This window comes from Pogona vitticeps, chromosome 2 (genome assembly GCF_051106095.1).
Source record: "Pogona vitticeps strain Pit_001003342236 chromosome 2, PviZW2.1, whole genome shotgun sequence".
Taxonomy (NCBI): domain Eukaryota; kingdom Metazoa; phylum Chordata; class Lepidosauria; order Squamata; family Agamidae; genus Pogona; species Pogona vitticeps.
In genome coordinates this window covers 5,670,935-5,697,350 of record NC_135784.1, presented here as the reverse complement: position 1 = coordinate 5,697,350, position 26,416 = coordinate 5,670,935, and the positions used below count along the sequence as shown (strand labels likewise).

At 42.8% G+C, this 26,416-nt stretch overlaps 1 protein-coding gene across 15 annotated transcripts in view; it reads left to right on the top strand.

Moving 5' to 3' along the window:
- The window catches only part of LOC110071028 (uncharacterized), a 56,977-nt gene extending 33,210 nt beyond the window's left edge, over window positions 1–23,767 (top strand). For 11 of the 15 annotated variants that reach the window (XM_078387257.1, XM_078387252.1, XM_078387258.1 and 8 more), the window contains 4 exons: window positions 1,642–7,218; window positions 9,263–9,334; window positions 13,824–13,917; window positions 22,249–23,767. In XM_078387257.1, coding sequence (XP_078243383.1) covers window positions 1,833–3,116 — 1,284 coding nt within the window. In that variant the 5' untranslated portion in view covers window positions 1,642–1,832 and the 3' untranslated portion in view covers window positions 3,117–7,218; window positions 9,263–9,334; window positions 13,824–13,917; window positions 22,249–23,767. Of the gene's footprint in view, window positions 1–1,641; window positions 7,219–9,262; window positions 9,335–10,554; window positions 10,743–12,944; window positions 13,117–13,823; window positions 13,918–22,248 lie in introns of all 15 variants that reach the window. The other 4 variants (XM_078387245.1, XR_013542424.1, XM_078387246.1 and 1 more) reach the window with 4 other exon arrangements.
- The last annotated feature ends 2,649 nt before the right edge of the window (window positions 23,768–26,416 follow it).

Sequence of the window (26,416 nt, the reverse complement as noted above, 5' to 3'; positions counted from 1 at the left end):
TGAAGCTAAGGCTCCAATACTTTGGCCATCTCATGAGAAGACTCCCTGGAAAAGACCCTGATATTAGGAAAGTCTGAAGGCAAGAGGAGCAGGCGATAACAGAATGAGATGGGTGGACAGTGTCATCATAGTGACCAACATGAATTGAACCCAACTCCTGGAGGCTGTAGAAGACAGGAGGGCCTGGCGTGCTCTGGTCCATGAGGTCACGAAGAGTCGGACACGACTAAACGACTAAACAACAACAGCTTAACATCTGCATAACAGCATGTACAGAACATATGACTCACGAACCCACTGTCAGCCTGACCACCATTAAACAAGGTGCAGCAATGAATGCTCCCCCTGAGCTGCTTTTATGCCGACCTCAGCCACTACAGTCACAGGCGCCTGCCCGTGGCTACTGTAGCCTCAAACTTTCCCAGTACAGTAAATGGTGTTTGGCTGACTTACGTGCATTTTGTTTCTCCAGCTTTCCTATGTGAATATGTTGAAGACTGATCCATAGAAATATTTTGGCATAAAATTCCTAACTTCCACCTCCTAGTTTCTTTATAATCACATGTACCCTCAAAATCCATATTCACCAATGTGTGATCTGCTACTTTTATTAACCCTAAGTCTGTCTGACAAACTCTAAATCACAATCACTAGATGCAAATATATATAATCTATCAGAAAATAACTTTTATATGATGATGAATAAAAAGTAAACTTCTTTACATCTCCTTTCACTTCTCTCCAAACATCTTGCATGTCAGTTCTATTTATCAGTTTATTTCATATTGTAATATTATACCTTCTTTCATCCTTGGTAGGGTTTAACTTAACTTCCTCTTCATCCATTAACATTTATCTTTATTTATCAAGACTTTAAACTATTCCATTTTAGCATCCTTTATCTTTATTTATCAATACTTTAATCTAATCCATTTTAGCATCACATGTCCATTTGGTCACATACTCTGATGACATACCCTAGCAAAGCAACACCCAATAATAACAAATCCTCAAACTTGAAATATGTTCCTAAAAAAACCCCTAACCCATAAACCCTCACTGCTACATTTAATAATATTTCCCCCCTCTTTTCGGCAAGATCCTACTTCCCTTTCTCCTTTCATGGGTTCACCATTTTCAATATATTTATGGACATGCAGTGCCTTTAAATTAATTACTCTACAGTGGAGGAAATTTGTAAGTTAACCATGGAACTTTTCCAGTAAAACCTCAATTTTAGTCAAAGCCTCTCTTTGTATTTCTCAGTAAGCTGGCTGGATAGGTCAGTGGTTTAAATATCTGGTGGAAGAACCAGAGGTTCCCACTGGTAAGGTCAGCCTTTGTGGCCTTCGGAAACTGCAGGGTCCCAGAAGCAGGGAATGAGGAAAGACTTTTGAGTATTCTCTACCTAGAAACCCACCCAAAAAGGGTTGCCATCAGTCAGAATTGTCTTGGTGGCCCATGATTAATATTATTTTGGATAGCGGTTAATATTAATCAACTATATTTTCCCATCACTGTCCCTTGGGGATACCATGCTGTTTTCACAATATGGCAAATTTTTCAAACGTTGCCAGTAAAGCCTTCAGGAGATTATGCTGTGTGCTACATTCTCAAGACATCTTCTTTTTTCTCTATCAGGTAACAAACTTGATGGCCAGAATTATACACAGCCACTCTTCAAGCCCAGAAAAGAGTCAAGTGTGAAGATGGGAAGAAAAGATTAGAAAAACCCATGAACTAGAGGAGAAAGGGTTTAAGAGGAGAGAGCTTCAGACCAGTGCCGCTAGTTAAGTTAAAAAACTCAACCTGGGGAGAAATCATACAAAAACATGGAATGTGAAAAGAGTTTCAACGGGAGAAAAAATCTGTGTTCACATCGAAAAACTCACACTGGAGAGAAACTATATAAATGCATGGAATGTGGAAAGAGCTTTAGTCACGGTGGTAACTTTAGGTTACATGAAAGGACTCACACTGGGGAGAAACCATATAAATGCATAGAATGTGGAAACAGCTTTAATCGCAGTGATGCCCTTAGGTCACATCAAAGGACCCACACTGGGGAAAAACCACATAAATGCATGGAATGTGAAAAGAGCTTTAATCGCAGTGATGCTCTTAGAACACATCAAAGGACTCACACTGGGGAGAAACCACATAAATGCATGGAATGTGGAAAGAGCTTTAGTCAGAATGGTCTCCTTAGGGCACATCAAAGGATCCACACTGGGGAGAAACTACATAAATGCATGGAATGTGGAAAGAGCTTTCGCGAGAGTGATCAGCTTAGGGTACATCAAAGGACTCACACTGGGGAGAAACCATATGAATGCATGGAATGTGGAAAGAACTTTTTTCAGAGTGGTCAGCTTAGGATACATCAAAGGAGCCACACTGGGGAGAAACCACATAAATGCATGGAATGTGGAAAGAGCTTTAGTCAGAGTAGTCAGCTTAGGGTACATGAAAGGATTCACACTGGGGAGAAACCACATACATGCATGGAATGTGGAAAGAGCTTTAGTCAGAATGGTCAGCTTAGTGCACATCAAAGGAGCCACACTGGGGAGAAACCACATAAATGCATGGAATGTGGAAAGAGCTTTAGTCACAGTGGTGACCTTAGGGTACATCAAAGGATTCACACTGGGGAGAAACCACATAAATGCATGGAATGTGGAAAGAGCTTTAGTCGCAGGGATGCCCTTAGGTCACATCAAAGGACCCACACCGGGGAGAAACCACATGAATGCATGGAATGTGGAAAGAGCTTCAGTCACAGTAATCTGCTTATGTTACATCAAAGGACCCACACTGGGGAGAAACCATATAAATGCATGGAATGTGGAAAGTGCTTTAGTCAGAATGGTCAGCTTAGGGTACATCAAAGGGCCCACACTGGGGAGAAACCATATACATGCATGGAATGTGGAAAGAGTTTTAGTCAGAATGTTCACCTTAGGTTACATCAAAGGATCCACACTGGGGAGAAACCACATACATGCATGGAATGTGGAAAGAGCTTTAGTCGCAGGGATGCCCTTATATTGCATCAAAGGACCCACACAAGCGTGCCAGAGTTTTCTCTGTTACAAATGAACATTATTGAATAATCTTACAATACTAACTATTCCAGAGGTGCGTACACCCACTGGGAGTTTATGCAATGAAGATTTATCAATTTCAATTCTACTTTCTCCAAGAAGATTGCCTATGAACAGAGTGACACCTTGGATTATGAAAGTTAATAGATTGGGGTTTGATTTCCTTTCTTTTTGACTATTTTTTTTTTGTTGAGTGTGGTTGGGGGAGGAATTTAGAAAATAATCTTTTAGACATGTGATGTGGAGCAATAAGGACTATATATATTATATTTAGGAGACATTCTCCATGGAAAGTTTTTTTAATTGTCTTTTTGTCTGACTTATTGGGAGATCTTTATCTGCTGGTTGACTGATTTGTGACTGGGTTTGCTGGATGCACTTTCATATATATAGATACACACACACACACACCCCTAATATACTAGATTACTTAAACCTGTGTAAGGAGTGAGGGGAGAAGTAGGTATTTGGGAAGACGACTGATGAATTGATATACGAAGGTTTCTATATATATATTTTAAAAATGACTGCTAAACCAAAGTTGGGGAAAGGAAGTCCAGCAGCAGAAACGGCATCAGAATAATTTCTTTACAATTTATTTAAAAAAACCCATCTCCCAAGAGAGATCCAAATTAGATTCATAAAAACTGTATAGAGGGTTAAATATTAAAAATAATGCAAGATAAGTAATATATAAAAGATGGAAGGAATTTGAAGATACTGAAACATTCCCTGGGAAATAAGAAACAAAAGGAAAACGTATGAGAAACTTTCTAGTTTTTAGAGAAGAAGTAAAATTACTGAGGATCTCCGACACTCCCTAGCTAGACAGGGTACAGATTGTATTTGTCCTCAGTGTGGAAAAGATTTTCACTCTTCAATTGGCCTTCTCAGCCACACTAGACGCTGTTCCAAGTCCTCCATACAGAGCATGATACCATAGTCTCTCGAGACTGAAGGATGCCTATCATGATGACAATTACTTGCAGATGGCTAATCCCAGAAGGACTAATATTTGAGTTTGGTGGACAGAGTGCCTGAAGAACTTTGGATAGAGGCTCGTAACATTGTCCAGGAGGCAGCAACAAAAACCATCCCAAAGAAAAGGAAATGCAAGAAAGCAAAGCGGCTGTCCAACGAGGCCTTAGAAATAGCAGAGAGGAGAAGGGAAGCAAAATGCAAGGGAGATAGGGAAAGTTACAGAAACTTGAATGCAGACTTCCAAAGAATAGCAAGGAGAGACAAGAGGGCCTTCTTAAATGAACAATGCAAAGAAATAGAGGAAGATAACAGAAAAGGAAAAACCAGAGATCTGTTGAGGAAAATTGGAGATATTAGAGGAACATTTTGTGCAAAGATGGACGTGATAAAGGACAAAAATGGGAGGGACCTAACAGAAGCAGAAGACGTCAAGAAGAGGTGACAAGAATACACAGAGGAATTATATCAGAAAGATTTGGATATTCCGTACAACCCAGACAATGTAGTTGCTGACCTTGAGCCAGACATCCTGGAGAGTGAAGGCAAGTGGGCCTTAGAAAGGCTGGCTAGCAACAAGGCCAGTGGAGGTGATGGCATTCCAGTTCAGCTATTTAAAATCTTGAAAGATGATGCTGTTAAGGTGCTACATTCAATCTGCCAGCAAGTTTGGAAAACCCAACAGTGGCCAGAGGATTGGAAAAGATCAGTCTACATTCCAATCCCAAAGAAAGGCAGTGCCAAAGAATGGTCGAACAACCGTACAATTGCACTCATTTCACACGCTAGCAAGGTTATGCTCAAAATTCTGCAAGGTAGGCTTCAGCAGTATGTGGACCGAGAACTCCCAGAAGTACAAGCTGGATTCTGAAGAGGCAGAGGAACTAGAGACCAAATTGCTAACTTGCGCTGGATTATGGAGAAAACCAGAGAGCTCCAGAAAAACATCTGCTTCATTGACTATGCAAAAGCCTTTGACTGTGTGGATCACAGCAAACTATGGCAAGTTCTTAAAGAAATGGGAGTGCCTGGCCACCTTATCTATCTCCTGAGAAACCTATATGTGGGACAGGAAGCAGCAGTTAGAACTGGATATGGAACAACTGATTGGTTCAAAATTGGGAAAGGAGTATGACAAGGCTGTATATTGTCCCCCAGCTTATTTAACTTATATGCAGAATACATCATGCGGAAGGCTGGACTGGATGAATCTCAAGCCAGAATTAAGATTGCCGGAAGAAATATCAACAACCTCCGATATGCAGATGGTACCACTCTGACGGCAGAAAGTGAGGAGGAATTAAAGAACCTTGTAATGAGAGTGAAAGAGGAGAGTGCAAAAAATGGTCTGAAACTCAACATCAAAAAAACTAAGATCATGGCCACTGGTCCCATCACCTCCTGGAAAATAGAAGGGGAAGATATGGAGGCAGTGTCAAATTTTATCTTCCTGGGCTCCATGATCACTGCAGATGGAGACAGCAGCCACGAAATTAAAAGATCCCTGCTTCTTGGGAGGAAAGCGATGACAAATCTTGACAGCATCTTAAAAAGCAGAGACATCACCTTGCTGACAAAAGTCCGAATAGTCAAAGCTATGGTTTTCCCTGTTGTGATGTATGGAAGTGAGAGCTGGACCATAGAGAAAGCAGACCGCCGAAGAATTGATGCCTTTGAATTGTGGTGCTGGAGGAGGCTCTTGAGAATCCTCTGGACTGCAAGGAGAACAAACCTATCAATTCTAAAGGAAATCAACCCTGAGTGCTCACTGGAAGGACAGATCCTGAAGCTGAGTCTCCAATACTTTGGCCATCTGATGAGAAGAGAAGACTCCTTGGAAAAGACCTTGATGTTAAGAAAGTGTGATGGCAAGAGGAGAAGGGGACGACCAATGATGAGATGGCTGGACAGTGTCTGCAAAGCAACCAACATGAATTTGACACAACTCCAGGAGGCAGTGGAAGATAGGAGGGCCTGGCGTGCTCTGGTCCATGGGGTCACGAAGAGTCGGACACGACAAAACGAACTGGACCTTCTGCTGCCAAGTGGAGTATTTATCTCCATTTAGCTTCTTAATTATCAGTCCAGACATTAACATTTCACTTACCATTTTCACAGACTGTAGACAAAGCTGTTTTTACTCACTTCTGCTGCTTGAACACTTCTTGGCTCTCTCCTTCAGGATTCACTCAGGTTAGCAAACTCTCTGGTAGTTTCTTGGGCGTGTACCTGGGTGTAGACCTGGGTGTAGAAGATACCAACATGAATTTGACCAAACTCCAGGAGGCAGTGAAAGACAGGAGGGCCTGGCTTGCCCTCGTGCATGGGATCATGAAGAGTCGGACAGGACTTAATGACTAAACAACAACAAATGTGGCAATTATATATGTTCTTTGAACTAAACACTGGTTATGCAGCACACAATCTCCTCAAGCAACGTGGCTGATTATCTCACGTTAGAGCCACCCTGTGCAGCCAGGTACAAAGCAGAAGCTTCCCGCCTGGCAAAAGTACTGTGAGAAGCAGTCCAAGAGTTGCAGCTTGGAGGGCAATGTCAACAACATACAACATGCACAATCAACAATGGATGCCTGCTCTGCAGGGCTATAATTAATTATGCCCCGCCCATTTAGATTCAACGAATTTACTCTGGGTGGCTTACAGTCCGAATATAAAACAAGAATTAAAACAAGCAATATCACACAGCATGAATAATCACCTGAAAGAATATCTCAAAAGTTTCTCAGGGTTTTGCTTATCCTTCACCTCCGACAATGGGAAAGGTAGGGGTGACTGATAAACAGGCATCTTCATTATTGCCAGTGTAATTACAGCCTTATACTCAGGCAGATTGAGCTCCGGCAGCCATATTCTGTCTCATCTTCAGACTTGCAGTAACAGAGTTTTGTTCTTCAAGACCACCCAGTGGTGCTGCCACCCACGGATATAGTTGGTCCACTTGCTGAGCACTCTGCAGAGCTCAACAGGCGGCCCGGATTCGGTCTCGGGATCCTCCTCGGAGCCAGAGGAATTCCAGCTTTGGTTGTCCGACATGGAGTCGCATCCCTCGGTCACTCTCCAACGAAGAACAAAATCATCCACCTCTTCTATGAAAAAGCATGTACTTTTTCAGGTAATCCAGAATTGTACTTGAAATTATAAAACTCTTCCGTTTTTATAATACCTGCGTCTGCATGCACAGGAACTGATGCATTAGATTTAGCTAAGCTCCAGGTTACTTCTGATCCTAAAACTCTTTCTGACATTTCCAAAATGTAATATACAGTGGTGTCTCGCACAACGAGTGCCTCACACAACGATGAATTCACATAACGATGTCTTATTCTGATCAATTTGCTGCCTCACACAGCGATGTTTCCTATGGGGGATTTTCACATAATGATGTCCCTTTTCCCTCATTTAAAAGTGTCTTAAACTGTTAGGAAACTGTTTTAAATGCTTGGCATCGATAGTCCAGCTTGTGAAAGGTATGCAAACTGAATTTGGTGTTGTTCTGAGTCTTCGTTCATTTTTGCTGATTTTTTTATTTTTCCTCATTGAAATGTATTGGACGGTCCGTCCAATACATTTCAATGGAGAAAAATAAAAAAATCAGCAAAAATGAACGAAGACTCAGAACAACACCAAATTCAGTTTGCATACCTTTCACAAGCTGGACTATCGATGCCAAGCATTTAAAACAGTTTTCTAACAGTTTAAGACACTTTTACAGGAGCGGAAATGGAGATCGGAAACAGCTCTTTGATCTGCGTTTCCCTTTTAAAGCTCTTTCCGATGTCCCTTTTCCCTCATTTAAAAGTGTCTTAAACTGTTAGAAAACTGTTTTAAATGCTTGGCATCAATAGTCCAGCTTGTGAAAGGCATGCAAACTTAATTTGGTGTTGTTCTGAGTCTTCGTTCATTTTTGCTGATTTTTTGTTTTCTCCATTGAAATGTATTGGACGGACTGTCCAATACATTTCAATGAGGAAAAATTAAAAAATCAGCAAAAATGAACGAAAACTCAGAACAACACCAAATTAAGTTTGCATACCTTTCACAAGCTGGACTATCGATGCCAAGCATTTAAAACAGGTTTCAAACAGTTTAAGGCACTTTTAAATGAGGGAAAAGAGACATCGGAATGCCATTGAAATGTATTGAGTCGGCTTCAATACATTCCAATATAGGAAACATTATTTCACTCAACGATGTTTCCTATGGGGATTTTCACTGAACGATGGCAATCCGTTCCAATTGGAACGGATTAACCGGTTTTCAATGCATTCCTATGGGAAATGGTGCTTCACAGAACGATGTTTTCACACAACGTTGATTTTTTTGGAACCAATTAACATCGTTGTGTGAGGCACCACTGTATAGAAGTCGCAGATTCTACTAGAATGGGCTGACACCAGTTCATAGATTGATTTACAGTGTTGCTTCCTAATATGGAACAACCTTGGAACACTATATGGGTTACTGCAGATCAGTAGATTCCAAACTACAGGAATTTGCACCGCCTGGGAAGGAGCAAGCATGAAATGTTTATTTTTTGTTTTGAATTTCAAGCAAACTTTTCAAATCAAAACAAGGAACTAATATATGCTAAGCAGATGACCTCTATGTACCGGGCAGAAAAAATATATTTAGGCTGTGATTATAATGTGGTGCTTCACATTACGATGTTAATACGTTCCAGCGAAATCGCTGTAGAACAAAAACGTCGTAAAGCAATATTAAAAAGCCCATAGAAATGCATGAAAACCCGGTTAATGTGTTCCAATGGGCTGGAAACTCACCGTCCAGCGAAGATCCTCCATAGCGTAGCCATTTCTGGTGGCTGTAGAGCGAGGAATCCGTCCCAGAAAAGAGCGGGGAGCCATTTTGTTTGCCCAGTGGCCATTTTGAAACCACCGATCAGCTGTTGAAAATTCATCACTTTGTGAAGAATCGGTTCCCGAAGCAGGGAACCAATCATCGCAAAGCGAAAAAACCCTATTCAGACCATTGTTTTGCGATCACAAAAGCAATCGCAAAAAGGTCATCGTAATGTAGTTTTGTCATTAGACGGAGCGCTTGTCTTGCGAGGCACCACCGTATAGCAATTTTGAGCTCTAAACAGCAAACTATGATCAGAGAATTCAATATATCCTGCTTTTGCATTTTCCCTTAAGGGAGTAGTCACTGTGACAAAGAGAAATGGAAGACAAAGAAAAAAAACATGCAGGCAGCATCAACAAGTGTAGGTGAGTGATGAATGTCATGATGATGAGATGTGTAGTCAGAGAAATGTAAGATGGAGTCAGACCGGTTCTGTGTGAACATGATTTGATAGACACTGGAATGTGTTTTGCTAAGTGCTTTGAGAATGTTTTTCTGAAGACCGTTACAGCCTGCTTCGGGACAGCGATGAAAGCCGAATCAAGGGCCCTGAGCTAATTGGAGAAGAGATAAAACGCCTGGACTTTCATGGGAATTAAGGAAGGAGGAAGGTGTTGCAGCCCCTTGAGGCTAATTGGTTAACAGCCAGAATTGTCAAGAAGAAGGGAGGAGTTAGAGAGGGTAGAAAATGGACAATGGGTTATGTGAAAGAAGGATTTAGTGGTTGTTGTTCTGGATTTTGATTCCATGATGATGGGAGAGAAAGGACCTTGATTGAGAGAGGATCTAAGTAAAGCCCACTGTAGCCCACCTTAGTATTTTAATTCATTGTATTTACATAACAGTATTTTGTCCTATGAAAGCTACAGAATCCTTGCCGGATCCCTGAAACCAACCCCTATGGATAAAATCTCTTACCTAGCAGGTGTTGCATCAGAGGGACCTATTGAGAGAGGTGGCAGCTAAGAGCAAAAAACTCAAAAGACTCTGCCTCAAAATCTGCCTCCACTCTGGGTCTTCCCTTCCCCCTCCCTGAGGAAACATTCTTCACGACCTCTGTGACTTCTGTAGAAATAGCAGAGGATGACAGGACTATAATGTGGAATGAAAGAACAATTCAACACTTAACATGGGTAGAACCTCAGGGAAACGTCTAGCCCTCAGTCATACAGAGAACTGGGTTACCTGGAAGTCACTTATAGCCGGCTACAGAATGGAGTGGGAAGAAGAAACCGAGTGGATCTAAGAAAAGAGGCCTTTTGCACCCACATTAATAGAGGAACCGGTGGCCCCTTCACACCTCGGTCAGCGTCCTCGAGGCCCCTCAATGTGTATTGATGAAAGATTTAATGCTAGCTGCCTCAGATCTTCTTGACATTGCCTGTTAATGTGGGGGGGGGGGATGATCTGATAAATTTCTTCATGGTTCTGTGGTTTGCAATATTAAAATTTAGCTCCCTGTTCATGAACAGAACCAAATCCTAACAAAGACCTGGTTATTTGGGCAGGCTTTCCCTCATGCAATATCTATCTTAAATTCTAGAATTTTGCCATCTTGGATTTATGTATATGTTTATTGGTCTAGGGTGGGATGTGGTGGCGCTGCGGGCTAAACCGCAGAAGTCTGTGCTGCAGGCTCAGAAGACCAACAGTCGTAAGATCGAATCCACGTGACGGAGTGAGCGCCCGCTGCGTTGTCCCAGCTCCCGCCAACCTAGCACTTTGAAAGCATGCAAATGCGAGTAAATAAATAGGGACCACCTCGGTGGGAAGGTAACAGCGTTTCGGTGTCAAAGTCGCCCTGGCCATGCGACCACGGAAAGGTTGCCTTTGGACAAACGCTGGCTCTATGGCTTGGAAACGGGGATGAGCATTGCCCCCTAGAGTCGAGGACGACTGGACAAAAATTGTCAAGGGGAACTTTTACCTTTTACCTTTATTGGTCTAACTGTTTTTAAATTTGTGATGCCACCTAGACTAGACCTTTGGTTCTAGATGGGCAGGGTAGAAAGCTAATTATATAATTAATTAAATAAATATGTTTCTTAATCAAATTAATTACCAGCTACTGATATCTACTATAAAATTAAGGACTTCGGCATGGAAAATGTCCTCAGGAAGTATGTCATTTTGGAGAAACAGTGTTTACTGTGAATATTGTTAGGCATTTGCAATGGCGCGAAACATTATTGCACGGAATGTTAAGGGATGGCGTGATCCTGGAGAAAGAAAATAGGTGCTTTCTAAACTAAATCCTGGAGCAACTCCAGGATCCCTTTTTTCTGTCAATCTGGGAGAATTGGCATCTGTGGGGATATTGATCCCATGAATGAAGAGAAGGCCTTCCTCTCTCCCGCTTTGGCCACTGGGCTCTTTTGACAAGGGGTGAAGTTTAAAGGGGAACACTCAAACACCCCTCCCCCAAATGGGGAACCTCCTCCTTCCAGGCCCCCTCTGGATTCTCAGACCCCAAAATGAGGCTTTTCCCACCTTCCTGAACGTTAACTTCTTCCAGACATTCAACCCCCCTCCATGCCTGGGTGCCATCATCAGTCCTTCGCTCTCCACCCAGGACCTCGGAAATCTCTCCCTTCTTCGCCTCCACCCACCCTGGCTTTGGCTTCATCCTGCGATACAAGACACACACACACACAAAGACACACAAGGATCCCCTAGCACCCCCTCGCCCCCATCTTCTCAGCAGCGCTGGGGAGGGAGGAAAGGGAGGGGGGAAACATAGAGCTACGAAAGAGGGAGAGGAGGAGGGGCTGCTTCCGGCGCTGTGTCCCCCTCCCCCACCGGAACCGGAAGTGGGGGCCGTGCCCCCTCCCTCCTTCCCCCCCTTTTTCCTCTATTTTTCTTCCGACCTCTTTCCTGCGTAGACTTTCCCGCCCCGGAGGATCCCAGGCGGAGGGGGCGGCAGCGCTCTTTTTTGGGGGGGAGGAACTTTCCAGTTAGGGAGCTGGAGAGTGAGTGACATTCAGTAGTCAAGATAGATAGTCAGAAAAATAGAGAAAATTAATAATAATAATACTGTGTAAGTTAATGAGTGATTCTAAGCAATGAATTAAGAAGAACCTCTGTGACTCAAGTTCAATTGACCTGCAGCCTAAGACCTTTCAATAAAATAAGTCATGTTTATTAGCAAGTGCCTGATGCAAGTCTTGCACGGTGTGGATGATGGGGTGTGTGTGTGTGTGTGTGGATATCCTCTGGTGGCAGCGGATAAAGGGAGGGCGCGTGTCTCAAAAGGGAGTCTCGCTTTAGGGGGAAACAGGCAGGGGGGGTCAATGGGTGGAATGTCACACCATGTTTTCTTTTATTTATACACTTTAATCCATCTACAGTAATAATATCAATTTTCTCTATTTCTGTGACAATCTATCTTGACTACTAAATCTCACTCCCCCTTCTTCGGCAGAGTTTCTCTCTCTCTCTCTCTCTCTGTGTGTGTGTGTGTCTGTGTGTGTTTGTGAGGAAACAGAGATGGGAAGTCAGGGCAGGGGGGAGATCCCGATACTCCGAAGGGACAGCAGCTCCCCCCCCAGCAAGGCACCCGGGCCCCTCTTTGTGTTTGTATGTTTTTCTCACAGTGTCCCCTCAGGTTCGCCTCTCCCTCTCCCCCCCCCGACTTTCTCCAGCCAAAGTCTGAACGCGACCCCCCAGCCCCTTTTGTTGGAAAACTTTGGGGAAGTTGCTGGAAAGCCCCAAGTGGGAAATGGAGAGCTTTTATTGGGGGGGAAGAAGGGGGCTACAAAGGGGTGGGTGTAGGGGGTGGGAGGGGAGACAAGGGGGCCCAGAGATATGGAGCTTGGAGGGAGAAGAAGATAGGGGGTTGGCTGGGAGGCAGGGATGTTGATGATGAACAGCTTAGAATTAGTTCAGTAATTAGATTCTTTCATTCACTCATTCAAAATTGCTTTTCTCCAGCCTTTTTCATCTTTGCTTATGTCTTAACTGTTTTTGTTGGCGCAGGGGACGGTGGTCGGCTGGATGGCCAGACCTTGGGGGCTGGAGAGGCTGAGCAAAGGGCCTCCTGGAAGGTCTTAAAAAGCAGACAGAAGTTGTATGTCAACATCACACGGGTGGTGCTGGACCACCACATTCAGGACGGCCTCTTTCCGGTTTTTCGTGCCTCTGTGAAATAGTATGGGAAATTAATGGAAACCTGAAACACTCTACAGGCTGAGGGTCGGGGGTGGTTTGAGAGGAGTCTATCCCCCCCAGCACCATTGCCGTTTCCAGAGTGACACCACACCAGGGAAATTCCCAGAAGCTGACTCCCCTTTTCATCAAGTGACCACTCCTCCCCCAGACACAAAGCCACGGTCAGGGCTGTGAAGTTTAATGAGCAGAAGGGGGTCTCCCGCCGAGTCCAGGGGGTCCCTAAACTCGGGCCTCCTTATATTCTTGGACTGCAACTCCCAGAAGCCTTCACCACCGCCTCTGCTGGCCAGGATTTCTGGGAGCGGAAGTCCAAGAACATCTGGAGGCCCAAGATTGGGGGGACCCCCTGCTGTAGACCCTCTGGACGTCCACCTTGGATAGCGGTCAACCTTCAGCCTCCCTTTGCTCTCTCAGGCTTGGCCTCCTTTTTCCTGCTGGGGAGGCGGGCACGAGATTGTGCAGCAGTTTTCGGCTATTTCCTAGCTTTTGGAATCGTGGGCATAGAAGCAAACAATCCCCCCCCCCATTCATAAACTGGAGGGTATTTTTTAAAAGAATTGAATTCTCCAGATTGTCCAAAAAAAAAAATAAAACCCACAAAGGCTTCTATCCTAAGGGAAAGCTTTTGGTTTTGTCTATCCAAGAAGGCTCCAGAATGATTTGTTTTTTTCCCCCTTTTCTTCCAAGGACAGGGTGAGGTTCAGCTAATGCTGTCCCGGCTTTTCTCTGGACAAAAAGGCAAGAATCCAACTCCAAAGCCCCCCGAAAACTTGAATGGCAGGTGAGATCTCTTTCATTCTTTGAGATCAGATGTGATGCTGTGTTTGTTTGTTCATTAAATGATAATCCTATGATTATTAGGATACGAGATGTTGTAAAGCTGACATCAGTATTTCAGAGAATTTTAGCCCAATCGCAGGAAGCATCGGGAGCGTTTGGAGGCCGCCTTCCACCAGATCTTCCATGATGCCTGGTGAGGGCAAGAGGGGCCACCGAGATGGGGCGTGACAGTGCAAAGGAGACTGAGTTGGTGTGAAATCCCCATATTCTGAGGTTCACTTTGAGTCTTTTCTGTCAACTTCATTCTGTCGCCCAGTTCTGGAGACCACTGGTTTGTGAAAGCAAGCACACACTGTATTCATGAAGGTTTTCACGTCCGGGATCTAATGGTTGTCTTCTGAAGATGCCAGCCACAGAGACTGGCAAAATGTCAGGAAGAACAACCTTCAGAACACGGCCAAAGAGCCGAAAAACCCCACAACAACCAAATTATGCAGGCTACACCACAGGCACACATTGTCAGTTCCCTGGCTTAGTGGGGATTTGAACCCGTGTTGCGTGAGTCCCAGTTTTACTGTCTACAGGAGTGCTTCTCTGGACATGTGCAGAGTGTTTTTGTTTTATTTATTTTATTTATACCTCGCCTATATGGTTGCTTAAGGCCACTCTAGGCGGCTAACAGCATAAAAATAGAACAATAAATATATATAAAACAATTTTACATAAAAATAGACATAATAGAATAGACAAATGAAGGGAGAAAGAGGGCATCAGGGATTGACTGGAGGGAAGGCCTGCCGAAACATCCATGTTTTAAGTTGATTTTTAAAGATACCCAGCGAGGGAGTCACATGAATCTCAGGAGGAAGGTTGTTACAGAGGCGAGGAGCCACTGCCGAGAAGGCCCGATTTCTTGTCTTTTCCCTCTGGGCCTCCCTTGGCATTAGGCTCCTCAGCCTCACCTCCTGGCTCGCGCAGGTGACATGGGTAGATTTTGGTGGAAGTAGCCGTTCCGCCAGGTATTGAGGCCCTAAACCATTTAGGGCTTTGTACCTAAGCATCAATACTTTGAAGTCGATGAGGAAGTGAATGGGCAGCCAATGCAATGCGGCCAGAGTGGGATAAATATGCTGGTATTTTTTCACTCCGCTAAGTAGTCTGGCGCTGCATTCTGCACCACCTGAAGTTTCCGCAGCAGCCTCAAAGGCAGCCCCACGTAGAGCACATTACAGTAGTCTAGATTACGAGCGCATGCACCAAGGTAGTGAGCACCCCAACACTGAGATAGAGCCGTAGCTGGGCTATCCGCCTAAGATGAAAAAAGGCGGTGCGGACCACCGACGCCACCTGAGTTTCCATAGTGAGTGCCGGGTCCAGATGGATCCCCAAACTGCAGACCCCATCCTTGGCGGAAAGAGTCACCCCCCCAAAAGAGAGAGAGTTTTCTGGTCCCCCGACTGTGGGGGCACCCACCCTCAGTACCTCCGTCTTGTCCGGGTTCAGCCTCAGCCTGTTCTCCTGCATCCATTGCAGTACAGTCCCCAGGCAGCACTGAAGGGACAGAACGGCATCTCCTGTAGTTGGTGAAAAGGAGATGTGGAGCTGAGTGTCATCAGCATACTGATGACACAAGGCTCCAAACCCCCTGATGACCTCACCCAGCGGCCTCATATAGGTGTTCAACAGCATTGGGGAGATAATCGACCCCTGTGGAACCCCACAATTGAGGCTCCACGGGGCCGAAAGACTCTCCCCAAGCTGTACTCTCTGGGGGCGGTCCTCCAAGAAGGAACGAAGCCAGGCAAGCGCCAGGCCACCAATTCCCAACTCAGAGAGCCTCCCCAGGAGGATACCACGGTCAACGGTATCAAAGGCCGCCGAGATGTCGAGCAACAGGGCGAGCAATGCCGTTTCTGTACCACAGCATGGCCTGAAGCCCGACTGAAATGGATCCAGGGCATCCGTTTCATCTAAGTGCGCTTGAAGCTGGTTGGCCACCACCCATTTTCGCCGCCTGGTAAGCAAGGAAACTGCGCGAAAACGCTGCAGGTGGCCATTTTGTTTACCCGGTGGCCATTTTGGAAAGGCCGATCAGCTGTTTAAAAAACATCGCAATGCGAAGATCAGTAAGCGAAACGCTTACCGATCATCGCAATGTGATTTTCACCCATTTAAAACATTGCAATGCGATCGCTTTTGCGATCGCAAAATCCACATCGCTATGCGGATTAGTCGTTAAATGGGGCACTCGCTATGCGGGACACCACTGTATTATGAATCCCTAACTGGGTATGGAACAACTGATTGGTTCAAAATTGGGAAAGGGGTACAACAAAGCTGTATATATTCCCCCTGCTTATTTAACTTATATGCAGAATACACTGTGCGAAACGCCAGACTGGAGGAATCCCAAGCCAGAATTTATATTGCAGGAAGAAATATCAACAACCTCCGATATTTATTTTATTTATTTATTTATTTTATTTATATGCCGCCCACACTACCCAAAGCTCTCTGGGCAGCTTACAACAATTAAAATACAATACAATTTAGAACAATTAAAATACAATTAAAATATATTAAAAATTTGCCATCAGACCCACAGCTAATATTATTTCAATTAAAAGCCTTCTGGAACAGGAAGGTTTTGACCTGGCGCTGAAATGTCATCAACATCGGCGCCAGACGAATCTCAGCCAGGAGGGCATTCCATAGTCTGGGGGCAGCTGCCGAAAAGGCACTTTGTCTACAAGCCGTCCCTCTTACCTCCTTGAGGGATGGCTCTTTCAAAAGGGCCCCCTGGCTAGATCTTAACTGCCAGGTAGGTTCAGATGGAAGGAGGCGGTCCTTCAGGTATCCAGGGCCCAAGCCGTTTAGGGCTTTATATGTCAAAACAAGCATTTTGAATTGGGCCCGGGCAGGAACTGGTAGCCAGTGTAATTTATACAGAATCGGCTTGATATGTTCCCTGGTGGCTGCACCACTCACCAGCCACACAGCTCGATTCTGAACCAGTTGCAGTCACCGGACCGTGTTGAAAGGCAGCCCCACGTAAAGCGCCTTGCAGTAATCTATGCGGGATGTTACCAGTGCATGTGTGACTGTCATGAGACTCCGCTCGTCCAGGTAGGGCCGTAGCTGGTATAAGTTCCGCAGCTGAAGGAAGGCACCCCTGGCCACCGAGTCCACCTGGGCTTCCAGTGTTAGACTGGGGTCCAGGAGTACCCCCAAGCTGCGGACTTTGTCCCTTAGGGGGAGTGTAACCTCATTCAGGTCAGGGAAATGGCCCTCCAGCCTTGTCCGGTGAATTACCCACTAACAGCACTTACATCTTGTCAGGATTGAGTTTCAATTTATTAACCCTAATCCAGTCCATTATCAGGTCCAGACACGAGTTCAGCACAGAAACTGCCTCACCTGGATTGGTGGAAAACGAGAGGTAGAGCTGAGTATCGTCAACATATTGCTGACTCTTCAGCCCAAACCTCCTGATGACCTCTCCATTTGGTCCCATACTCTGACGACATACCCCAGCAAAGCAACACCCAATAATTACAAATCCTCAAACTTGAAGTATGTTCCTAAAAAAACCCCTAACCCATAAACACTCACTGTTATATTTAATAATATTCCCCCGCCTCTTTTTGGCAAGATCCTACCTGGCCACGGTTAAGTGCAAAGTCCTGCACCTTGGAAAAAGAAAGAAATTGCACAGTTACAAGGTGGGGGGATACTTGGCTCAGAAAAACTACGAGCGAGAGGGATGTTGGAATTGTAGATCTCAAGCTAAATATGAGCCAACAGTGGCTTTTTATTAATCCAGGTTCCCCAACTCTTCCTTCCATTTCTCCTTTCATGGGTTCACCATTTTCAATATATTTATGGACTAGCAATGCCTTTAAATTAATTAATGTTTCAGGAAATTTGCAAGTAAACCATGGACCATTTTCTGGTAAAATTTAGACTCTCTGCCACTACTATCCTCTGCAGGGGTGGGGGATCAATTAAAATGATCCACCCCCGGAGACTTATGGATCCTGAAGGATTCCTGAATGCTCTAGGGGAGTTTCCAGCTGATATGGTCGGTGCTCCTGTTGAAGCCCAGGTCGCCTTGTGGTACAAGGAGATGGCCTGGGCGGTTTACACTATTGCAACTAGGCGCCCTCTCCCTGCCCGCAGAGCCTATATGGCTCCATGGTACACAGAGGAGCTTCTGGCTATGAAACGGTTGGGGAGATGGCTTGAGCACAGATGGAGGAAATATCGCTGTGACTATGACCAAACACAGTTTAGAGCCCATTATCAGGCCTACTCTGTGGCGATATGGCTGGTGAAATGCCAGTATTTCTCCAGTCGTATTGCTTCCTCGGTGTGTCGTCTAGCAGAGCTATTTCGAGTGATCCGGGACCTTCTTCAACCTAATGGTTCAATGGAGGTCCTGGAGTCCTCAGTGGCTCACTGTAACGAAGTTGTTACATACTTTGAGGAGGAAATTGCTCAGATTCGCAAAGAGTTGGACTCCACTGTTGATGCAGATCCTATGGTTGTGTCCAGTGCACCGGACTTATGTCAAAATTTATTGGATGAGTTCCAGTTGTTATGGCCCGAGGACAGGGTGCTTGGTTCGGTTCGTGCCATCACTACACAACTCGACCCTTGCCCATCATGGCTAATAAAGAAATCTGCCAGGGGAGTTCGCACCTGGATCCTGGAGGTCATCAACTCCTCGTTAAGAGAGGGAGTGGTCCCTTCCCCATTAAAGGAGGTGGTGATTCGCCCACTCCTAAAAAAACCTAATCTGGACCCAGGTCTAGTGATCAACTATTGACCGATAGCAAACCTCCCTTTTCTGGGCAAGGTGTTGGAACGTTTAGTGGCTGAGCAGCTCCAGACTCTCCTGGATGAAACAGATTATCTAGATCCATTTCAATCGTGTTTCAGGCTGGGTTATGGGACAGAAACTGCCTTGGTTGCCCTGTTTGATGACCTTTGCCGGGAGAAAGATAGGGGCAATGCATCCCTGTTGATTCTTCTGGACCTCTCAGCGGCTTTCGACACCATCGACCATGGTGTCCTTCTGGACAGATTGGCTGGGATGGGAATCGGAGGTACTGTTTTACAGTGGTTCCGCTCCTACCTGGCTGATCGAGTCCAGAAGGTGGTGCTGCCAGACAGTAGCTCTGATCCATGGCAGTTGCATCATGGGGTTCCTCAGGGCTCTGTCCCCTGTGCTGTTCAATATCTACATGAAACCGCTGGGAGAGGTCGTTAGGAGGTTTGGGCTGAGGAGTCAGCAATATGCTGATGACACCCAGCTCTACCTCTCATTCTCTACCAATCCAGGTGTGGCAGTCACCATTCTGAACTCGTGCCTGGACTTGATAATGGTCTGGATGAGGGTCAATAAACTGAGGCTCAATCCAGACAAGTCTGAAGTGCTGCTGGTAGGTGCCCCGCCAGATAGGTTAAAGGGCCATTTCCCTGCCTTAGACAGGATTAGACTCCCCCTAAAGGACAGGGTCCGCAGCTTGGGGGTGTTCCTTGACCCCGGTCTGACCTTGGAAGCCAAGGTTGACTCAGTGTCCAGGGGTGCCTTCTTATAGCTGCGGACAATCAACTTTGCCCTTACCTGGATGAGCGGAGCCTGGAAACAGTCACTCATGCACTGGTAACAACCAGTAATGGGCTATAAATGTACTGTAATGCGCTATAAATGGGGCAGCCTTTGAAGACGGTCCGTCGACTACAACTGGCACAGAACTGGGCTGCGCGGCTGGTGAGTGGTGCCACTGCAGGGACTCATATCACGCTGGTTCTGAAAAATTTACACTGGCTGCCGGTTGCTGCTTGGGCCCAATTCGAAGTGCTTACTTTGACATATAAAGCCCTAAACGGCTTAGGACCTGGTTACCTAAAGGACTGCCTTCTTCCATATGAGCCTGCCCATCCTCTAAGATCAGGCCAGGGGGATGGCATGTCGAAATAGGGCCTTCTCGGTTGTTGCCCCCCAACTTTGGAATGCCCTCCCTAGAGAGATCCGCCTGGCTCCAGCACTCTTGGCTTTTTGGCGCCAGGCAAAGACCTTTCTGTTTAGCCAGCATTTTAATTAAACAGTATTCCCTAGCTGGCCACATGAGCAGCAGGACTTATTAATCTTAATGTTTTTTTTTATGTCACAATTTTTTTTATTTTTTTATTTTTTTAAAAATTTATTTATTTATTTCTAAAGAATGAAAAGACAATCGAACATTTTACAAATATTAAATACAAAACTATTCCCCACTTTTCTCCAAATCACATATATATACCTTTAACCATCACCTTTTTAAAAAAAAATTGACCAACAATCTAAGTCTCTTTTCAAACCACATGTCTCCATTTTATCAGCATATTTTAATAATGGCTTCCAGTTTTCCGTGAATTTACTATGGCTTATTTCCCCTCTATATACTCTAACTTTATTCGTCATTTTTTCCATCAACAATGTATGCCATATTTTACTTGTGAATGCTTGCAGTGAGAGATCTTGGGCTTTTTTCCAATTTTTAGCTATTTCAGATCTTGCGGTGCCTATGAGATTTGCAATTAATTCTTTATATTGTAGTTTCTCATTTCCCCCCGTGAATAATGAAAATAACAATAATGTTTCATTAATCTCTATTTTTTGATTAGTCAGTGTTTCTATCCATTTAATTACCTCCAGCCAAAAAGTTTCTATTTTGGGGCAAGAGATCCACATATGTTCCAGAGTTCCCTTTTGACCGCAGTTCCTCCAACATTTATCGGATATATCTTTATTAATTCTGTGTAGTTTTGTAGGGCATAGATGCCATCGGTGCACTACCTTTAGAACCGTTTCTTTTGCACTTGCTGAAATAGGTTTATATGGATATTTTTTCCAGATTCCTGTCCAAGTTTCTTCAGGTATATTAATATTTAAATTTGTTTCCCACACTGTTTTAGATCCTCCACCTTTTCCATATTCTTTTTCAATAATACTTTTATATATTAGTGAGGTTAATCCTTTCTTTTTATTTTTATCTTTTTGTATACAATATTGTTCGAATTCGGTTAATGTTCTTAAAAGGCCAGTTTTTTGTTGTAAGTGAGTAGCGAAACTTCTTATTTGTTTTATTTGTAGCCAATTGCTTTTTATTTGCTTTGTTTTCTCCTCTATTTGTCTAATAGTGAGTGGTTCCCCTGACTCGAATAAGTCATTAATTCTATATATTCCAATTTGCTTCCATTCCTTAAATTGTGCATATTTTTCTTTAGACTTAAAATCTGGGTGATCCATGAGGGGACATAAAGGGGATACTGGGGGGGCCAATGTTTTACTATGTTTTCTCCATATCCTTAATGTTTCAGAAATGAATGGGTTCTGTATTTGTTCTCCTTTTCCAATTGTTTTTGTAGTATAAATATACTTGTTTACTATGTCCATTTTCATTTCACTTTCCATTTTAACCCAGTCTGAATTTTTACAAGTCTCGTCAATTTGTATAAATTTAATAATTTGGTTTATTTGCAAAGCTTCATAGTATTTTAGGAGCTGTGGTATTCCTAATCCCCCCTTTTGACCCTGTCTATATTTGACGCTATTTATAAATCTTATTTTCTATCCCTTTCCTGCAATAAAATTTTCTAGCTTTCCTTGCCATAGTTTTACTTTTTTTGTATCTGGCTGTAATGGGATATTTTGGAATAGAAATTGAAATTTTGGTAATATATAAGATTTAATCAGAGCAATTCTCCCCAACATTGATAAGTTCAAATTGACCCATTTTGTCATTTTTTCTTTTGCAAATTTAAATAGATTTTTATAATTTCTGTAGATTAATTTATTAAGATTTTTTGTTACCCATATTCCTAAGTATTTAAAATTTGAATAACATAACTCTAAATGAGATGCAACTCTAATTTCATTTTGTTCCCTAATGGGGATATTTAAACATAATAATTTAGATTTTTGGAAATTAACTTTTAAACCTGTATATTGACTATACTCCTCTAATATTTCTTTTAAATGTTCTATTCTTTTTAATGGGTCCTCCAAAAAAAGAAGCATATCATCTGCATATAAGTTAATTTTGTGTTGTCTATTTTTTGTGGACAGTCCTCTAATGTTTTCACTTTCTCTTATTTTTGTCGCAAGAGGTTCTATTATTAATGCAAATAGGATTGGAGACAAGGGATCGCCTTGTCTAGTTCCCCTAAATAATGTAAATTTTTCAGATTCCAATCCGTTAATAAGTACCGTAGCACCTGCTCCTATATATAGTTCCTTTAAAACTTTAATAAAGTTTTTACCCATATTCATTTTTTCCAACAGATCAAACATGAATTTCCATTCTACCCGGTCAAAGGCCTTAAGAGCATCCAGTGAGAGTATTGCCATCTTCTTTTTTTTCTTTATTGGCTGTGTATATAATATTCATTACTCTCCGGATAGCATCACGCATTTGTCTTCCTGGCATAAACCCATATTGGTCTGTATGAACATATTTAGTTATAAAACTACTTAATCGTTGTGCCAGTATTGTTGAAAAAAAAATTTGATCTTGATTTTGCAGTGTTATAGGTCTGTAAGATGAAGGAAACATTGGGTCTTTTTCTGGTTTCAATATAGTTATTATTCTGGCCGTATGCCATGACTCTGGTATTTTGTCACCTCCCAAAAATGAGTTAAATAGCTTTAGAAGATGTTCTATGACATCTTCTTCCCATACTTTATAGAAATCACCTGTGAATCCATCACAGCCTGGTGCTTTTCCTTTCTTAAGTTTTTTGATAACTGAATTTATCTCAGTTTTTGTTATTGGGCTATTTAAATAGTCTTTATGTTTCTCTAAAATTTGGTTTATTGGTAATGTTTGTATAAATTTTTTAATATTTATGTCCGGTGTTACTTCTGATTTATATAAATCTTTATAATATTCCATGAAAGTAGAGAGTATTTGTTGCTGCGAATTTACCGTTATTCCTTCCTTCGTTTTTAATGAAACAATTGTTCTTTTTGCTGCCCTCTTTTTAACTGCATGTGATAGCAGTTTAGTGTTTTTATTTCCATGTTCATAATATTCTCTCTTTAAGTAGTTCATAGCTGTATGAAGCTTTGCAGTATCCAATGCTTCTAACTCTGCTCTAGTTTTTGTTAATTCATTAAGTATATTCTTGGTTCCTAGTTGTTTATGTTGTTCTGTTAATTTTTTTATTTTACTTTCTAATTGTTCTTGGAGCTTATTTTGTTCTTTCTTTATTCTAGAGGTTTCCATAATAAAAATTCCTCTTAGGTAGGCTTTTAGGGCATCCCATAGCAATGCTGATTTTATTTCTGCAGTATCATTTTTTCATAAAATTTTTTAATTTCTTTCTTTATTTTTCCAATGATTTCTATATTTAAACACACATTAGGGCTCAATCTCCAAATTCTAATTTTACTCCTTACTTCACTAACCCAAGAAAGTTTTAATGGTGCATGATCAGAGGCTATTTCAGGGGCAAACTGTATTTTGTCCAGATTTGGGGCTAAAGTCTCTGATATAAGAAAGTGATAAATTCTTGAATAAGTACAATATCTTTTAGAAAAATATGTATATTCTCTCACTTTAGGGTTTAAATACCTCCAGCCATCGATTTAACCTGATCTCTGTAATAGCTTCTTAATGTTTTAAGAACTGTTTTAATATATTATATTTTATATTGTTTTTTAAAATGTTTTTAATGTTTTTAAGTTTTAATATTGTTGTACGCCACCCAGAAGCCACTAATAAGGTTGCGGCTAAAAAATATTGTAAATAAATAAATAAAACTAAATAAATTTCTCCAGTAAAACCTCAATTCTAATCAAACTCTCTCCTTGTATTTCTGAGTAAGCTGGCTGGATAGGTCAGTGGTTTAAATATCCGGTTGCAGAACCAGAGGTTCCCTGCTGTGTCTCCCACGGGTAAGGTCAGCCTGTGTGGCCTTCGGGAAACTGCAGGGTCCCAGAAACAGGGAATGGGGAAAGACTTTTGAGTATTCTCTAGGAACCCCCGAAAAAAGGGTTGACATCAGTCAGAATTGACTTGATGACCGATGATTAATATTATTTCGGATAGTGGTTAATATTAATCAACTATATATTCCCATCACTGTCCTTTTGGGAAGTTCATGCTATTTTCACAATATGGCAAATTTTTCAAATGTTGCCAGTAAAGCCTTCAAGAGACATATGCCTTTCAAAGGGATCAAAGAGAGAGCAAACTGTTTGGTTTGACCTCCAGTTAAATTCTGTTCTGTGCTACATTCTCAAGACATCTTCTTTTTTCTCTATCAGGTAACAAACACAATTGCCAGAATTATACAGAGCCACTTTTTCTGGCCCTGGCATGGAATGTAGAAAGAGTTTTAGTCAGAGTGGTGAGCTTAGGGTACATCAAAGGACCCACACTGGTGAGAAAACACATTAATGCATGGAATGTGGAAAGAGCTTTAGTCAGACTGGTGACCTTAAGTTACATCAAAGTATTCACACTGGGGAGAAACCACATGAATGCATGGAATGTGGAAAGAGGTTTAGTCAGAGTGGTGCCCTTAGGGTACATCAAAGGACCCAGACTGGGGAGAAACCACATAAATGCATGGAATGTGGAAAGAGCTTTAGTGCGAGTGGTAACCTTAGATTACATCAAAGGACTCACACTGGGGAGAAACCACATAAATGCATGGAATGTGGAAAGAGCTTTAGTGCGAGTGGTAACCTTAGATTACATCAAAGGACACACTGGGGAGAAACCACATAAATGCATGGAATGTGGAAAGAGTTTTAGTCAGAGTGGTCAGCTTAGGGTACATCAAAGGACCCACACTGGTGAGAAAACACATTAATGCATGGAATGTGGAAAGAGCTTTAGTCAGACTGGTGACCTTAAGTTACATCAAAGGATTCACACTGGGGAGAAACCACATGAATGCATGGAATGTGGAAAGAGGTTTAGTCAGAGTGGTGCCCTTAGGGTACATCAAAGGACCCAGACTGGGGAGAAACCACATAAATGCATGGAATGTGGAAAGAGCTTTAGTGCGAGTGGTAACCTTAGATTACATCAAAGGACTCACACTGGGGAGAAACCACATAAATGCATGGAATGTGGAAAGAGCTTTAGTGCGAGTGGTAACCTTAGATTACATCAAAGGACACACTGGGGAGAAACCACATAAATGCATGGAATGTGGAAAGAGTTTTAGTCAGAGTGGTCAGCTTAGGGTACATCAAAGGACCCACACTGGGGAGAAAACACATAAATGCATGGAATGTGGAAAGAGCTTTAGTCAGACTGGTGACCTTAAGTTACATCAAAGGATTCACACTGGGGAGAAACCATATAAATGCATGGAATGTGGAAAGAGTTTCAGTCAGAGTGGTCAGCTTAGGGTACATCAAAGGACCCACACTGGGGAGAAAACACATAAATGCATGGAATGTGGAAAGAGCTTTAGTCAGACTGGTGACCTTAAGTTACATCAAAGGATTCACACTGGGGAGAAACCATATAAATGCATGGAATGTGGAAAGAGTTTCAGTCAGAGTGGTCAGCTTAGGGTACATCAAAGGACCCACACTGGGGAGAAAACACATAAATGCATGGAATTTGGAAAGAGCTTTAGTCAGACTGGTGACCTTAAGTTACATCAAAGGATTCACACTGGGGAGAAACCATATAAATGCATGGAATGTGGAAAGAGCTTTTGTCAGACTGGTGACCTTAAGTTAAATCAAAGGATTCACACTGGGGAGAAACCACATAAATGCATGGAATGTGGAAAGAGTTTTACTCAGAGTGGTGACCTTAAGTTACATCAAAGGATTCACACTGGGGAGAAAACACATAAATGCATGGAATGTGGAAAGAGCTTTAGTCAGACTGGTGACCTTAAGTTACATCAAAGGATTCACACTGGGGAGAAACCATATAAATGCATGGAATGTGGAAAGAGTTTCAGTCAGAGTGGTCAGCTTAGGGTACATCAAAGGACCCACACTGGGGAGAAAACACATAAATGCATGGAATTTGGAAAGAGCTTTAGTCAGACTGGTGACCTTAAGTTACATCAAAGGATTCACACTGGGGAGAAACCATATAAATGCATGGAATGTGGAAAGAGCTTTTGTCAGACTGGTGACCTTAAGTTAAATCAAAGGATTCACACTGGGGAGAAACCACATAAATGCATGGAATGTGGAAAGAGTTTTACTCAGAGTGGTGCCCTTATGTTACATCAAAAGACTGACACTGGGGAGAAACCACATACATGCATGGAATGTGGAAAGAGCTTTAGTCAGACTGGTGACCTTATGTTACATCAAAGGATTCACACTGGGGAGAAACCATATAAATGCATGGAATGTGGAAAGAGTTTTAGTCAGAGTGGTCAGCTTAGGGCACATCAAAGGATCCACACTGGGGAGAAACCACATATATGCATGGAATGTGGAAAGAGCTTTTGTCAGACTGGTG